General features: G+C 47.3%; 2 protein-coding genes across 2 annotated transcripts; both read left to right on the top strand.

The window, feature by feature from the left end:
- Positions 1-1,550: 1,550 nt before the first annotated feature.
- LOC112902899 (50S ribosomal protein 6, chloroplastic) lies at positions 1,551-2,115 on the top strand. The gene has a single exon (XM_025972091.1). It carries the CDS (start codon positions 1,589-1,591, stop codon positions 1,946-1,948), a length of 360 nt encoding a protein of 119 aa, XP_025827876.1. The 5' UTR covers positions 1,551-1,588; the 3' UTR covers positions 1,949-2,115.
- Positions 2,116-10,737: 8,622 nt separating this feature from the next.
- On the top strand, positions 10,738-15,766 carry LOC112903228 (disease resistance protein RPP13-like). Its single transcript, XM_025972459.1, has 5 exons — positions 10,738-11,712; positions 12,613-14,548; positions 14,678-14,867; positions 14,954-15,668; positions 15,753-15,766. Exons 1-3 carry the CDS (start codon positions 10,874-10,876, stop codon positions 14,765-14,767), a joined length of 2,865 nt encoding a protein of 954 aa, XP_025828244.1. The 5' UTR covers positions 10,738-10,873; the 3' UTR covers positions 14,768-14,867; positions 14,954-15,668; positions 15,753-15,766.
- Positions 15,767-17,853: the final 2,087 nt, after the last annotated feature.

The raw sequence follows: 17,853 nt of genomic DNA, 5'->3' as shown, positions 1-17,853 counted from the left end.
CGAGTGGATCCAGTTCTACTTGTATCTGTTTTATTTACAGTGTACTGTTGACATGTCTTTAGATCAACTGGGGTTTGGTATCTTCTCAAACAATCAAATAAAGATATGAGCTAGTAATTCGATATCTTTGGTGTTGGGTTTGATATCTTCTCACACATGACACATTCCAACAAATATGTGAGATCTGTACCTTCCCAAAATCACTGAAGTCCTTTCGTATCCAGCTCTGGTGTTTTTGATATCTTGCGACTTGCTAGCGTCACTTTACCTTCTCATACTCTGGATAAATATTCGAGTATCCAGACCAATCTCAAGTACAAATGCATGGGCTTTAGAACTCATGCCATCTGTTGTTCTACACTAGTGTTCTCGTATCACAAGACTAGGATTGCAATTCTTCTAAGACCATGATGCTTGAGTACCCTTCCATTGTTCATCTATTTTTTCTTTTGTGCGAGAATTATACCTTGCATTTATTTTTCAGGTAATAAAATAGAGGGAGGTTTTGCAAAAAAAAAAAGACATCATCATTTTTTTTCCTTATGCCTGCAACATTAATGCTCTCTAGCATCTACTATTTTTTAAAAAATTCTTGTTTTGTTGGTGTATTAATATTAATATAAGAATATCTAGCAAAAGGCTGGAAAGCCTGGAGCGGTTGCAATTGCAATGCCTTGATGAAGTATACTTTTTTGAAATAATTGATGAGGAATATTTTTGGCCCTAATAAGCTACCATTTTCACAATTTACTCAAAGAATCTTGAAGTTATTTCAAAATTTTGTTTCTTAACAAAAATTTAAAATGCATTATGTTAAAGTACTTCAAAATCTTTCATAAGTTTTGGAGGCGACTGATAGCTGTTTTAGCTAAGAAAATAGAGGAGAATCCACGTACTACCGTTTGCGCGAGTTAACTAAGAGAACGGCTAAATGGATAGAAGTGTCAAATGCAGATCACGTATCAAATAAGGAATTTGAAAATTTTTCCGTGCTAAATAGAAAATTTGAAAATACGTCAACTAAGGAAACTCAACTTTTAACACAATGTCAAATAGAAAAATTTTCTCAAAATACGTAGGGGTTATTATGTTGGATCATAGTACTAGTGATCATTATTGTGCTGATGCATTGTCAACAGAAGCTGTAATTGCAACAGTGGTCGACTAGTTGCATTTCGCTGTATTTTGATACTGGAACTGAATTGTTTGACACCTAATTCCCTCGTATTCTTGCAGCTGGGCGTGACTTGGCAACTCGGTTAAATTGTTCATTTTGAGATTTGCACCGTACGTTCTGTACGATGAGAAGATGTGACGGAGTCACGAGAGCTCGGATTAAAAATTTCGAAAGTAGCAAGGCCTCTTTTCTTAACAGAAATAAAATTCTTTCAAAAGAGAGAGAGAAGAAAGACTCACTCGATGAACGGACGGTTGGATCAAATCTCGTGGGACGAACGGGCCAGATTTTGCTCAGCATAGGAAGCCCACGACACAAAACAAACCCAATCCGAAGCCACCTCTCTCGTCTTATCCCAAACGTAACACTCCCCTCCCCCCCCCCCCCCCCCCCCCCCAAGAAGCAGCCAGCATGTCGCCGGTCACCGCGCTCCTGGTGGGCACGGCCGTGCCGCTGGCCCCGGCGCCGGCGAGGCACGCCCGGCCGTCCTTCGGCTTCCCCACGCTCCCAGGCGGCGGGCGCGCGGCGCTGGCGGTGGAGTGCTCGTCGCGGCCGCAGAAGAAGGCGACCAAGCACCACATGAAGACGCGGCCCAAGAAGACGCAGCCGTGGGACATCAAGCGCCGCCCCACGCAGTACCCGCCGCTGCCGCCGCTCCCGCCGGACTGGACGCTCGTCGCCGCCAGTGCCACGGTCGACGCGGAGGAGGCGCCGGCCCCCGCCCCCGTCCTCGAGCTGGCCGCGGCCGCCGCACCCGCCGCTGCGGACTGAGTGGGCAGCGACGCCGGCCGCGTCTCCTGCGTTTTGTTCCCTTGAACTCCATTGTACTGTTTCTTTCGAGATTATCAACAATTGCTCCGCTTGCTTGTGATTACGAATTTAGAATCTGCAGTGCTAGTCCAAATGTCCAATCCATGGCTGTTGCTGCTTTCAGTTCAGTGCATCTCTTGATGATTACTTGGTTGCTTGCTCTGCAATGAAATTCAGCTAGTCGATTCCGGTTTAGCATGCCTTGCTGCCAATGGCGGTCTATAAAGATTGGCCGGTCGATAGGTTGTTCATAGATTGAACATCAGGAAGCATTGTTCAACGAAAATTTTGACGGAGAATGGATAGATTACTGGAGTACGGTTTTCAGGAACAAGCAGTCTGATAGGACATCTCTCAGGAGTTGCCCGGGCATTGGTCTTGATTGACTTCAGGAGCTGGCCCTAGTTTGTGTGTGTAATTGTCAGACATCAGGGCAGATTCAGTGAATTCAGCTTCCATGGCATCGACATTGCCAGACATCAGGGGCGATTCATTGAATTCAGCTTCCATGGCATCAACAGCCATTGAATGCGAGGATTTCGTAGAAGTTTTAGGGATCAGTTTTTGTAGTGTGAGATGGAACTTTTCTGCTCCGACAAGGACTTTCATATGGTAGCTTATTACTTACTAGGAGGAGCATGGTTGTGTGTGTGTGAAGTGCAGTAGCCAGACAAGTGTAGCTGTGGTTTGAAGTGCTGTAGCCAGACAAGTAGTTGTGGTTTGAACTGCTGTCTGTCCGCCGGCTTACACATTCCTGCACATCCCAGATTCCGTCATAGTGAAGCAAATAGCAATGCATATGGTCTATCTAGCTGCAGCTTGTTTCTCCATTTTAACCTCCTACTTAAGTGGAAGGAAGCTGAAGGGTCCTAATCTGCCGTATTAGTGCTCTTTGCAGAACCATGATGTTCTGTTGGTAGGTCTGCAGGTAGGTGACATCAAGAAGTGGCAATGCCCATCAGCTGCAGTACTGACAATTTTCGGTTTAGAATTGGTGTCTCACGCTCATAACCTGAACTTTGGCTGCTATGCTGGACGGAAGCAGGGATACCCAACATTTGTTTGCTTACCTGAGTGGAGTGACCTGTTGAGTTTTCTTGCACCACTCCTGCACTACATCCATATTTGACCTGTTCACTACAGAATGAAGTTTGCTGACGGATCGTCTAGGTAGGTTACAATTGTTATGTTTTCCAGTTGAAATGGAAGATTTGTTAATGGAATGTGCTGATACAGAGAAACCTAGCCATAGAAGACAATTTCTTTTGAAACGAACCGGCAGGAGATCTACCTGTTATATTAAAAAGCCGGAAGAGCCCGATGAGCCAAATTACAGAAGCCGAAAGAGATCGGAAAGAGAAACAAAATTAAGAAACGCGAAAGAATTAGACGGTGTTAACTAGAAGGCCTAAGTGCTTTGCACCAGCCAAGCTCCAAATCGTTCCTTGATCTTGCTGATGATTACTGGTGCTGGCGTCTCAAAATACGTGCATTGCGTTCTCTCCAAATCTCCCAAGTGGTTAGGATGATCAGTGATCGCACTCCACGCCGTGGCACGAGGTGGCATAGTGGCATGGCCGACCACCAGGTGTGGATAGAGGAGGTTGCCTCCCAGAACATTGGTCGAAGTCCTGGCACTGCTAGCCAATCTACCAGCTCTGTCCAAATGCGCTTGGCGACTCTAAGGTCAACAAAGAGATGTCTCCCTGTTTCATGCTCCTGTCGGTAGAGTGGACACACCCCATTATTTGGCCATCCCCTTGCGCTTAGCCAGTCTGCAATCCAAAGCCTGTCTTGTACAGCCAGCCAACTGAAGAATAATTTGCATTTAAGGGGAGCTCAAACCTTCCAGATAATCTTGTTGAAGTTTGTATTCATGGATCCTACGAATTGTATGTTGGTGGAGGGTATCCTTCAAAGTGAAGAAGCACCACAGCAGTCCGTGGAACGAATTCAGACAGCATAAATAAACACAAGTGAAGAAGAGAGATACCTTTAGAATGGGACAGTGAGCCTCTGTTCAACAGAGATCCGTCCCATCAGCTACAGTAATAGGGGTATTTATAGGGGCATTTCACCTACCTCTCACTGTTATTACACCATTTTACCCCTCAACCACTGTATCCCTCGAATATTTCAGAGACCAAACAGTAATTTTCTATCTAAACACCCTCGCGCCCTTCGAGTTCACTTAGACGCTGCAGCCTTCCTCGTTGTCGCCCTCCGGCTCGCCTCCCCTTCGTTTCACTTAGACGCTGCAGCCTTCCTCGTTGTCGCCCTCCGGCTCGCTTCCCCTTCGGCTGCTTGATTGGGTGAACCCCTTATGTTGCCTTCGTCTTACCCGTCCTTCGTGGCAGCTTCGTCTTCGGGAGGCTTCGATCCGAAGCCTTCGTCTCACTTTCTGGAACCACCTGGGAGGCCGGTCATATCCTTCGTCTCTCGATCCTTCAGCGCAATTCGAAGGTAGCACCCCCTAAAATTGTATCTGATATGCTGACCCTGCCGTATACTCTTTAGAGGTGGTGAATTTTTAAATGAATTGTACCTGACTTTCTATAGGGCCTTCCAAAGCTGCACAAACTCCATGAAGTGGCCAGCTGAGAAAGCAGGGTGCCGAAGATCTAAATCTTTAATCCATGCATTTCCTGCAAGCGCCTCGCCGAGCAAAAGATTTTTTTTCTCTTCAAGATCTTATAAATGGACCGGGCCGGCGACATCCTTTGGGGACATGCCCTGCAGCCAAGCACTGCTCTAGAATGCTGTGTTTTGCCCATTGCCAATCGTCAGTGTTGTCGACGCCGCAAAAAGCTGGTGATCTGTGGCATTGCACGGGAGATCTTCACCAACCCACGGACTGCCTTGAGGAGTCCAGGCGCGCCTATGCCATCGTAGATGCAGCGCTCTAGCAAACTTGCTTAGGTGAAGACCATAGAAGACTACTTGTTTGGCGTCATGAGTTTAGTTGCTCCCTGCTTTGCTACATCAGTGTGAAGAAATTTGCTTCGGTGAAGCTTTTCGGGCATATCAGCACAATCCTTGCTGTGTAGCAGTACTGTCAGTTGGTTCAATCCGTAGCTGGCTGATCATGAGCAAACTGTTTGCGGCCTCTGTCTCAAAGTATAGACTCAAGAAAACATGGGCACCCTTTAGCTATTCTGCAAAAATATGAACAGACAGTTGTTAATGTAAATAAACATTGTTCATTTTGTTACTAATACAATATATGGATTACAAAAATGACGGCTGAAGAAGCAAAAGTGATGGCAATTATTGATCACCTGTGGTATATTTTCAAAAGAGAGGCAAAACCCACAGTTAGAGGTGGCATACCGGGCAATGGAGGAGATAAATTAAACAATGAGGCGCTTACTCAAAAGAAACAAACTTTTTTGGAGGCGCCTAAGCATTCTAGGGGGTCTCTATGGCCGGTGATGAAGGTCGGGAGCCAGGAATTTGCAGTTGAGTATACCCATTTCTCGAAAAAAGAAGTCCAGACCAAACTAAAAAAAATCCGGCTTAGGAACAGAGAGAATGAGTTAGGTGCCTATTGTTAAAGATGATAATTGACCGAACTTGCTGCATGCACCTTCTGAACCAAACTTTAAAAAGCGAAAAAAAATCAAGCAACTACGTACAAATGCACTTTTTGTAGGACATGTTTTATTTGACACTTATCCTTGTGAGTGCAAACCCCTTGGCAGCACATCTCTTATTTGTTAGGCAGGTTATTTCTGTGGAGGCTGCAACTCAGAAAGCAGTCAGCATAAATACCAACAAGCCCACGTTGGAATTGCAATGATAAAGGTTACTGCATTCTTCTTACTCCGGCAAGCACATGTTCAGCTAATGAATGACCTTAGGAGTCGTTGCTCGCTAGCCTTCACTTTCTTTACTTGCGCGCAGATAGAAGCGGGGACCAAAGAAGGGCACAACGAGGTCATATGTGAAATTCTAGTTCATTTCTTCCCACTGATTTTATATATGTTTCCCATTGTATCTTGCCACGTCACTTCACATATGACTGAATGGAAATAAATTGATCAGATGTACTCATGTGCATGCACGTAGACACGTAGTTAACTTCTCCCTACACAGTAGAATGTACAGCACTACAACTGCGTCCATGTGAATATCCATACAATGCATCAGTTGTTGCAACAGTCTGCAAATATTAATAAAATTCTTAGGGAAAAAGGGACTACAATTTAGAAATCCCAGAATATATTGGGGGCCAGAGCAGAGCAGGTTATAATGTGAGCGAAGAACAGAGCATTCAGGTTAATTTCCAGGGAACAAGCAGGAATGACAAGCAGTTGTAACATAGCAAGCAAGCAGCAATCTTGAAAATAAGTATTTTTTTAGTTTTTCCCTAAATCAATCAGTTTCAGTTCGACCAAGTTTAAATGCGAATCCTTCAGCATAGCTCGCTAAATCGACTCCCCCTGCCCCCACGTCGCCCCCCACGTGGGCGACCCGGGAGGCCCCGAACCCTAGCCGCCGCCTCGACCTTCCTTCCCCTCTCCCGTCGCGCCGCCGCCGGAGCAGGACGCCGGCAAGGCCACGCGGCTCACCGGGATGGTGGCGACGGGGCCTCTTCTCGCATGGTGGCGGTCCGGTGGGGCGGGGTTGAGCCCGAGCTGTGTGGAGCTTGGCTAGGCCGCCCCTGCGGTGCCGGCCAGGGCCCAGGCGTGCGCTTTTGGCGGCGGAGCTTCCTCCTCCGCCTTCCCCTCACCTCCTCCCTCGCTGGCGGCGTGGCGCCTGCCTAGGCTGCCCTAGCGGCCGGATCTGTGGCCCGGTGGCCGGATCTGGTGCCCCGACGGCTGGATCCGGCTCACCCTGGCAAGGAGGCGTGGCGAGCAGCGGTGGCGGGGGCGGGGGCAGTGGCAGCCAGAGCCTGTGTAGGCGCGGGGTGGCGGCGGGGCTCTCGGCTTGGGTTGCCTGCTCGCGGCGGCCCGGGCTGTCGAGGACGGAGGCGGGGGCGTCTGCCTGGGGCGCCAGGTTTGTGGCTGGATCTGGCGCCCTCAGGGTGTGGGGTGGTGCCCGACATGGTGGGACACACGCCTCGTGGCTAGGGATGGCAATTTAACCCGCGGGTTCGGGTTACCCGCGGGTACCCGACCCGACGGGCACGGGTCTGGGTACGTATTTTGACCTGTGGGTCTTACCCGAACCCGACCCGCGAAAAAATCGGGTCGGGCGCGGGTCTTAATTCCCGCCCGCGGGTAACCCGTCGGGTAACCGAATTCAGCCCATATTTAGATTTGGCCCAGCCCGGTAAAAACCCTAACTCTCACAGCACCACAGCACCACAGCACCACTCCACCTCCAGTAGTCCAGTCCTCCAACACCCACCGTCCCACACTCCCACCCCATTACCAGACACCAGCCGCCACCCAGCCCACCCTCCCCGTGACCCCGTCCCAGGCCGCCGCCCGCCGCCCGGCGCCCAGGCCGCCGCCCCCTGCCCCGGCCGCTCGGCGCCCAGGCCGCCGCCCCCTGCCCCGGCCGCTTGGCGCCCGCCGCCCCGGCTGCCCCCTGCCCCAGCCGCTCGGCGCCCGCCGCCCCGGCGCCCAGGCCGCCGCCCCCTGCCCCGGTCGCTCGGCACCCGCCGCCCAGGGCGTCGCCCGCCGCCCCGGCCGCCCCCTGCCCCAGCCGCTCGGCGCCCGCCGCCCCGGCGCCCAGGCCGCCGCCCCCTGCCCCGGTCGCTCGGCACCCGCCGCCCAGGCCGCCGCCCCCTGCCCCGGCCGCTCGGCGCCCGCCGCCCAGGGCGCCGCACGCCGCCCCGGCGCCCAGGCCACCGCCCCCTGGCCCGGCCGCTTGGCGCCCGCCGCCCCGGCGCCCAGGCCGCCGCCCCCTGCCCTGGCCGCCCCCTGCCCCGGCCGCCCGAAAACCCGACGGGTACCCGAAACCCGCCCGAAACCCGACGGGTTCGGGCATGGGTACGAGATTTTACCCGCGGGTACGCTCGCGGGCGGGTATGAGCTGTGGCCGCGGGTACGCTCGCGGGTGGGTATTTGCTCTACCCGACCCGAACCCGACCCGTTGCCATCCCTACTCGTGGCTCCTGGCGGAGGCCGACAGCAACGGCGGCGGGTGCCAGTGCCGGCGTTGGCGGTCGGCGACGACCTCGACGTGCGGTGGTGTTCGCGGGCGGTGGAGTCAGGTCCGGCTCTACGGGTTGCCGGACAGTGGGGGTGGTGGTCGACGCAGCTGTGCGGCTACTGCGAGCAGCTGGCGCATCGATTCCCCTCAGGGCTGCTGTGTCGGGAACGTGGCTCAGCAATGATGACACGCGGCGCCCCCTTATCGTGGTCTGGGGCTCTACGGAAGGTTTGCATGCGCCGGAGGCAAGGAGGGGGTTTGTGACTGGAAGTCGGAGCTGCTCTTGTTTGAGCTTGGCAACGGAGGCGATCTCGTGCTTTGGACCCATCGGTTGGTGGTTCGTGGGTGGTCTGCCATCAGAAGTCGGAGCTGATGGTAGCTTTGCTTCTATGCTCGGCAACAATAACCCATAACAGCGCGTCATGTTTGTGCTCAACCGTATTGCATGGGGTGGTTAGCTACTCGGGTGCTCTTGAGGCATCTCTTTTGACTAACCTTCTTGTACATAAACTCATAAACTCTTTCTTTTATCTTAATAGAGTGGCAGAGCTCCTGCCATTGGTTTAAAAAAAAAGTTCGGCCAAGTTTATCCGAAAAAACTATCAATACTTACGATACCAAATAAGTATCATTTGATTCATCATGAGATATATTTTCTTTCTATATCTACTTTCCTCATAAAGATTGATACTTTTTTCATATAAATTTAGTCAAATCTAAGATACTTTGACTTAGCACAAACTTAAAAGAACTTTATTTTTGGACGGAGAGATTATAATATGTAAAGAAGTGTTCCTTGTGGGGCGAAACGGTGTAAGAATAGCAACCGACTCCGGTTAATTACCCTGCTGCTCGCTCTCAATTTGTGCCTTTATTGTTGTGTATAGATCTGTCCCTGTGACGCAGCAGGGGCGGTGATGCAGAATAATTAAGAGAAACACCTTCTTAGCAACCGATATGTGATGTGTTGCTAGAAGACCAAATCAATGTTGATAAGATCTGTACCAATGCATATGAGCTACAAGTGACAGGGCCAGTAGGGGTTCTGATAGGGGCCATGGCCGTCCTCGTGGTTCTGTTTTTCTACTGAAACCTTTGAGATCAAGAAGAACTTAATCCTAAGTTCCCCCCAACCCTTCAACCCTAGCTCCGTTCGTCCCTCTACGTTACAAGGGTCTATGACAACACATACATACATCACTGTAGTATAAGTGATGTGAATAAGCGTTGCAAGCTATATTTACAGGTCTCAACAATGCATGCATGCCTTGCAATCTTCAGTATATCTCAACAATTTCATATGCAGGCTTCTCAGTGCCAAAGGTCCCAAAGCGTTGCTGAGACCCAGAGGCCGGAGGATTTCGGGCATATATCTAGACTGACCTGAGAAGTTAGGAGTAGCCGAGTAGGTGGCTAAAGTTTCAGCATCTTCGTTCGTTGAATTTTTTGCACCGAGCAGGTATACCATCTTCTTTGTCTTTTCCGGGTAGGTACAGCATCTTTGTTCGTTCGTCCCCGTCGGAACGAATAAACGAATCTTCCTTGCACGCATTAGTATGTATATACGTCGCTGTAGAGCAGGTACACGGATCACGGAGGTGATGGCCGGCCGAGCTGGCATCTATAGTTAATGGATTAAGAAGGTGTTTGGATCCAAGTACTAATACTACTCTAAAGTGCTAAAATTTAGCACTAATGTATTCAAACAGGAGTGCTAATGGGTGGGCTTCAAGACTTAAAAGATCTAGCAAAAAATATAAGTGCTAGTAGGTGCTAAAGTTTAGTACTCAAATTTAGTCCATCCAAACATGCCCTAAGTAAAGGAGATTTGACTTTAGAATAATTAATTCGGTTCATTAGCAGTACGCAGAATACAGCAAAAATTAAACTATATACTGGTTGTACTGCTCGGTGCAAAATTCAGACAGCTTATAGCAAAAGCATGAAATGACCCGTTTTTCCTTGTTTATTAGTCATACCTGGTGCCAATGGGCTGTTGCATGCATATGCACCTATACAAAGGGATAACAATGACAATAATTGTGGGAAAAATTTTAAACCAATATAATTTTCTTTTAGAAATAGAGAGAGTACTCACAGTTTATATTTCTCTTATTAATTTTCCTGGCGTAAGATGCTTCTAGCTATATTTGTATCCCTAGTGATGTGTGCACCATGTGATGTGAGCATGTGACCTTCCGTTCGCCGATGTGGCAGGGGCACGCAGCACGTGCCAGCATTATGTTTCTAGCTCTAGGTTAGTCAGTTCTTCTTAACACTAATAAAAAATGATATGTAGAAACTTCTAGAGGCGGTCTAAAAAGTAACCTGTTTCTGTAATAGAGCAGGTGTAGCATTTGACCTGCTTCTGAAAATGCATTTTTAGGAATGGATGATGACGTCACCCGTCCCAAAAAATAGTATTTCTAGTGGCGGATGATGATGGCGTCATCCGCCACCAGGGGCGGACACGTCACCCGCCCCTGGAAGTACCTTTTTATTCACCTCTAAAAACCTTTTTGTGGTAGCTTAAGAAATGCAACGGAGCAGGTAGCTTGATGAATGATATCAGCGTGGGCTGATTATATTTTTTTTGTGTCGTTGTCGAGGCCTTGTGCCACGATCCCTGGTTAGGTTTTCTGTCCTCCTGGTATACTGCCGGCCGGCTTCTATAAAAGATACCATTAAGCAAAGGCATCTTCCACTCACCATATATCCATCTATTGCTACCTTTTTACACCCTATACACCACCAGCCACCGAGACCTTGAGCTATCAGCTAGCCATGGCGGAGATAGTGGTCGGGGCAATGGGCTCCCTCCTTCCCAAGCTGGCCAACCTGATCAAGGAGGAGTATAACCTACAGAAGAAGGTGAGGGGAGAGATCATGTTCCTCGAGACCGAGCTTAAGAGCATGGAGGCAGCTCTCATCAAGGTCTCAGAGGCACCGATCGACCACCCACCTGATATCCAAGTTAAGCTGTGGACAAGGGAGGTCAGAGAGCTGTCCTACGACCTTGAGGACAGCATTGACAAGTTCATGGTGCGGATCGACGGTGGTAAGAAGCCAAGCAAGCACCATAGTTTCAAGGGATTCATCGATAGAAGCCTCAACCTGCTGACAAAGGGCAAGATTCGGCACAACATCGGCATAGACATCAAGGACATCAGGAGCCGCATAAAGGATGTGAGTGAGCGGCGTGATAGGTACAAGGTTGATCAGGTTCCTTCAAAGCCTGTCGGCAGAACTATTGACAACCTGCGTCTATCAGCTCTATACAGGAAGGCGACAGAGCTTGTTGGCACTGAAGAGAAGAGCAATGACCTCATAAAAAGATTAGTGGACGATGGTGGCGTGGCATCCAAGCAACAAGTGGTAGTTTCTATTGTTGGTTTTGGAGGATTAGGCAAGACTACTCTTGCTAATCTGGTGTACGAGAAACTTAAAGGGAAATTTGATTGTGGCGCCTTTGTTTTTGTGTCTCATAATCCTAACATGGACATGATTTTCAAAAATATGCTCCACCAACTTGATGGGGAGAATTACAAATACATCAATAATCAGGCAACATGGAGTGAAGAACAACTAATCAGTGAGCTGAGGAAGTTCCTTGAACACAAGAGGTATCTGCCCATCCCTTATACACCTATATGCAATTTTTATAGATGCATGATGAAATGTATTTGTAGATATACCCTGAATATTTGTTTATATTATTTGTGCTGAAGATGTCAAACTGTTAATTCCGGGAGTTCACTTGGCCATGTCCGATCCCCTGTTGATTTTGATTAATCCAAAATCTTAGTTATATAGGTGATCAATGCACACCGTAGTGATAGAATATCTAGTATTAATGTTAGACATTACATTTAATTTGAAATTCCTGTAGTTATTAGAAATGGTGACTGGAGAAATAAAAGTAATGGAGAGATTACCTCAACTGTGCTATTATCGTGATGAGCTAGTCCATTTCTTTGTACACAGCTTCCACGTATGAGTTCATTTGTAACAAGTTCAAATAGAGGCATAATAGAAAGCAGAGTTTATTATATTATTCTAAACTTTACGAAGATTGCAATATATAAAATTCAAATTTCTAACCCGTATTTTGAGTCTAGGCACAATTTGGCGTAAGACACACCGGTCCCATTCAGTGCTTTCGGCTCAAGATACATAAATTTTTCACTCTTTGCTTTTAGACACTAGTTTTTTTTGCTGCAGAGTAGAAAATATGCATGTAATATTCACTTAGGAACAATTCAAAAATCACCTAGTGCCGTAGCCTTCTGACCAGCTAGGGCGGTATTCGGTGAAGTATGTCCGGGCAAATGACCTCAAATTTAGCATGTCCATCAACAAATTTTGATTTGCAGTGGGTTCTAGCAAATGCCATCTACATCCCAGACATCCATAAGCCAATTTCTATTTTATCCTTCTCTGTAGCTAATTCTTCACTTGAATAACCTAAGACAGAAAACTTTGTTGTAGACTTTTGCTGATATTGGTCTCTTGGAGTGTAATAGGTACTTCATTGTTATTGATGACATATGGAATAATTCTGCGTGGGAAACAATCCAATATGCTTTGATACAGAATGAATGTGGAAGTAGAATAATCACTACAACTCGCAATCTTGATGTTGCAAAACAATCTGGTGCTGTTTATCAACTGGAACCTCTTTCTTTCACTGACTCAACAAAATTATTCAACCAAAGAATATTTGGCAGTGAAGACAAATGCCCTCCGGATAATTTGGCTGAAGCGTCTAGAAAAATTTTAAGGAAATGTGGTGGTGTACCTCTAGCTATCATTACAATAGCTAGTATGTTGTCCAACAGGAATGCAAAGGAAAATACACAGAACTATTGGTCCCGTGTGTACCAATATATGGGTTCCGGTCTAGATGGCAGTACTAATGTGAAGGACATGAGAAGGATACTATCAGTTAGTTACTATGACCTGCCTTCACGTCTGAAGTCTTGCTTGCTATATCTAAATTTGTTTCCAGAGGACTATGAGATTGAGATAGAAGATCTGATATGGAAATGGATCGGTGAAGGTTTTGTCCAGGAAGAGCAAGGGAGGACACTGTATGAAGTAGGTGAGGTTTATATCGAAGAGTTAGTTAACAGAAGTATGATACAACCTGTAAAACTTGACGGCAACAGTAAGACAATTACTTGCCGTGTACATGATATGGTCCTTGATCTTACCAACTTCTTGTCGAATGAAGAGCACTTTCTAACAAAATTAGGTGGACAAAAGGAGATATCTCCGCCTAATAAGATCCGCCGACTATCTCTCAATAAAATCAATCAGGAAGAGGAAGTCAAGCAGCTCGGGACCATGGACTTCTCCCACGTGAGGTCACTTACTGTGTCCAGCAAAGATTTTCATTTGATACCAAACCTTTCGACTTTTCCAGTCTTACGTGTACTGGATTTAAGGAAATGTCTGGAAGTGAAGGACCATCACTTTAAAGACATTTGCAATATGTTTCACCTGAGGTATTTAAGTATCAATGCAAACTCTATCACTTACTTCCCGAAGGAGATTCAGAACCTACAATTTTTGCAAGTACTACATATAACACGTATGCATGTAATAAAGATGCCTTCAACCATTATTCACTTGCAACAGCTGCAGCGGCTTTGGGTTTCGCCCTTCATAAGACTGCCAGATGGATTTGGAAAGCTGAAGTCTTTACAAGAAGTTAAAGGGACTGTCATTATCGAGTCTCCAAGCATGCTTCATGATCTGGGCAGTTTGACCGAGCTGAGGACCTTGGCTGTTGACTTTCGTGATTGGGATGACAGCTATGAGAAACCTTTCATCCAATGTTTATCCAACCTGGTCAACCTCAAATCCATGAGAATACAAGGTCAGATAAGCAGCCTATATTCCGAATGTGACAGTTTAGATCCAGGCCCTCAAGAACTTTGCTCCATTTATATGGACGCTGTCCACGGTCTCAATGCAGTGCCAAGATGGATGTCATCACTCTGCTTCCTCTCTTCCTTAAACATAGAATTATTAAGTCTGGGAGAGCAGAATCTTCAAGTCCTTGGGAGCATACCATCTCTCAGTGACCTCAGAATAATTGTGAAGGAACCGACACAAGACAGGGATGAAAGGTTGGTCATTGGCAAGTGTTATCCATTCCAGTGTCTGACACGGTTAGTAATCTCTTATGGATCCATGGAGGTGGTGTTTGCACCAGGAGCTATGCAACATCTCAAAGAGCTTTATCTAGAATTTTGTGTTCAAGGCGCAGTGCATAAGTTTGGTGATGCCAACTTTGGTCTGGAGAACCTCTCATCGCTCGAGCATGTCACTGTTAAAATAAAGTTAGACAGTTCCACGCCCAAGGAGGTGGAGGCTGTGGTAGATGAAATTCAGAAAGCCGTGGACATGAACCCTGGCAAGCCTACATCAATAATAAAGCGTGAAACAAAACAGGTGAATATACTAGCAGCCTCACTCTTCCAAGCAAGGCATGCCTCATGATGATTAGTTGCTTTCTAGTACATACTTTCGTCTTTCTTTGTCTTGCATCAAAATTAACCCGCGCTTTTTTCTTTTATCTAGGAGAGGATTAGGTGTGGGATGTATGTACATGGAGCAGTACTCGCATTCTTGGATGGATCTGCAGGCCCAAATACATATAAAAGATCATAAATAGCGCAGCCTGTGCTACGACGAAACCGACTTCTGGCTGCACCTCTGCTACTGAGGGATTAAACGTCCTTCCCTTCTCTATCGCCTTGCCAATCTACTGGTATGGAGTATATTACGCTAATGTCTCACGCAGTACGCTTCCAGTACTAGTTGGTTACTAATTCTTCATTTTTTCATATGTTTCAGCCCGTTCCCTTCTTGTGTGGCACCTATTCGATCTGAAGCCTGCTGCTAGATGTCATGGTCTTACCATGGAAAATGTTCTTCCAGATAATTTCAGTATGTCTGCATGCAAAAAATTCAACTTTTAACGAGTCACTTGGTCATGCACTCATATCCGATGAACATTTTTTGTTGTGGTGGAATGTTTGCGCACATAGGTTTGAATTTTCAACTCAGTTTGGGTGCTTGCATTTGCAGCTATTCCTTTAGTCGCCATATGTAACCGTGGTGACTTTATCAATCTTAAGATCTATCGTTCCAGCATCTTGGAGGGCTCATAGGAGGATGCTGCGTGTGTTTGTGTTAACGACAGTCTCTTGGAGGGTTCATAGGAGAGGATGCTGCGTTCCCTAGCTTAGAACATACTCAGATAATTTGTCGTATCTTGGTGCTCTGTTCTTGGATTCTTCTCTGCTCTGCATCTTAGCTCAAATCCCGCCTGGCCCTTCGGGACGGTGGTTCGAGACCACGCTCCGATCACATCATGTTCAGAACCCACACGCTTCAATCCGACCACCCTCCAGACCTACTCCTCTTTAGTCTGTATTTATTTATCCAACCTGCTCAACCTCAAATCCATGAAAATAGAAGGTCAGATACTTAGTTGCTCTCCTTCCGTTATTTGCCTCCTTCCCCTCCTCTCCCCCTTAAATAAAACTATCAATCCATCAATTAAAAGGTGAGGTCAATTTATCGGTGCCCCTTCTTCAAGCTAGCATGCAATATTATTCCGATCCTTAGGTAGTGTTCTTTGATTTTGAAGGTGTTGGCTTTGCAGCTGCTGTTCTGCCCCCTCCAGGCTTGCAGCCTCTGCCTGCAATTTGCAGCCACGCAACACACTCCAGAGAGCTGTTAGCGTCCTCCTCAAAATGCCATGGTCAATGCCAGAGGCCTATCAGCACACTCCAGTGAATTTTACACAAAAGTTTGTTGCGGCGGGTACAAGTACATGACTGATTGTTTTAGCAAATCTTGAGCTCGATTTACTTCGTCAGTTTGTTAATTTCTCCCGTGCACGGACTTGAGAAGTTCAGTCAGCACGGAAGGGCAGCTTTGCTTCCAGGTGCCTATACCCCTTTGTCGCCAACACGGCATGGAGATTCTCAGGCGTTTCAACGATGAAGTGGAAGCACTTGGCCTTTAGCCGCCGATAGCCGTGCTGCTCGGCCAAAGCTAGGGTTTCTGACGCCATGTTGACGAAGATGGCACCAAGATTCCAGCCTGCATCTGCACAACAGCTTCAGCGTGTCCAGCTCAAAAAAATTAGCACGAGTCAAATTTTGAGAAGATGATGGCAACCATAGATGATGATGAGCATAAAGGAGAAAACTGTACCTTACTAGCGGCAATAGTAAATTTGTAGGCTAGGTATACAACATATGATGGAAATGATAGAGTGGCTGTAAGATAATTAGATGCATGTATATGCATGAACTTTTAGGAATGAAGGGAGAATAAAGAAAAAACTAGCTATCCACGCTATTTGCGCGGGCCACCCTGCTAGTTCTTAGTATTACAATGTTATAATATGTCTATATAGGCTCCATCCGTAGGATTGCACGAGCATAGTTAGATCCAATGTAGATGTTGGCATTCTCTTCTTTGTATTTGATTAAACTTAGAACAATTCTAGAATAACCTCTTATTTGAAACGGATGAAGGCCAGAGAGTATATGCCATGGATCAGCACCCATCCTCTTCAACTCCATCCCAGTGAATTTTACATAAAAGTTTGTGGGCCAGGTACAAGTGACATTACTGATTGTGAAATCTTGAGCAAGATTTAGTTCATCAATTTCTTTCTCCCGTGCACGGACTTGAGAAGTTCAGTCAGCATGGAAGGGCAGCTGGCTTCCAGGTGCCTATATCCCTCTTTAACTAACACGGCATGGAGAGTCTCCGGAATCTGAACGATGAAGCCGATACACTTGGCCTTGAGCCGCCGATAGCCGTGCTGCTCGGCCAACGCTAGCGTTTCTGCTGCCATGTCGACGAAGATGGCACCAGATTCCAGCTTACGTCTGCACAACACCTTTATTGATAAGGGTTGAAAATTAATTTGACCTCAAAGTGAAGAAAGTAAGAAGTGACAATAGAAGTGGGTTTAGAAACACAAGATCGAGTTGAAGAATTGTGTGATGAGAAGAGAATGAAGCATGAGTTTTCATCCAAATATACACCAGAGCAAAATGGTAGAACCCCAAGCTAGCTCATTGATCGGCGTCGGGGCTGTACCCTTGGAACCGGTAGAAAGCTCTCCTCTTCTCTTCTTGCCGCCTTAGCAAGGCGAGGGTTTGGGCAAGCTGCGCATCTTGATGGTGGTGTTGGCGTGTTGAGTTCTCCACATGTTGGTAGAAAGCACCTTCGAGCTGTTGCTGTCGATGGCCAATGTCATCCACTTGGAGGTTGATGTTGCGTATTCTCTAGCTGAGCTCATGATAGCCTCGAGCCGAGAATGAGCGCCGAGCAGCAAAGAGTGGGGGTGTAACACTTGAACTAGAACCACCACTCTGGTTCCAGTGTGCCCTTGCGGGCTGATCCTACTCTCCGCTACTCGCGCTCTTCCATGCCGTAGCTTGTTGTTGCTGGGCGGTTTGCTCCCAACCAGGGCGATACCCGGATATGGATTCGGATGCCTCCCCAGCTGGAGCATACCCTCCAGCATACCCATGATACGCGTACGGTGGTGCTGGCGGTATGTCCATCGCGGCACTTCGTGACCTGCTCTGCGTCATCCTACCTGACACGCTACTCGTGCGTGAGGATTCCATTGGCTGCAACTCATAGGTCAAGCTCCGGCACTTATATAAATGATACCCCAGGTTAGGAGGCAAGATTTCATTTACATAGCCGGGGAAAAAGAA

This window comes from Panicum hallii, chromosome 8 (genome assembly GCF_002211085.1).
Source record: "Panicum hallii strain FIL2 chromosome 8, PHallii_v3.1, whole genome shotgun sequence".
Taxonomy (NCBI): domain Eukaryota; kingdom Viridiplantae; phylum Streptophyta; class Magnoliopsida; order Poales; family Poaceae; genus Panicum; species Panicum hallii.
The sequence above is the reverse complement of the archived record's forward strand: the minus strand, read 5'-3'. Positions and strand labels throughout refer to the sequence as shown.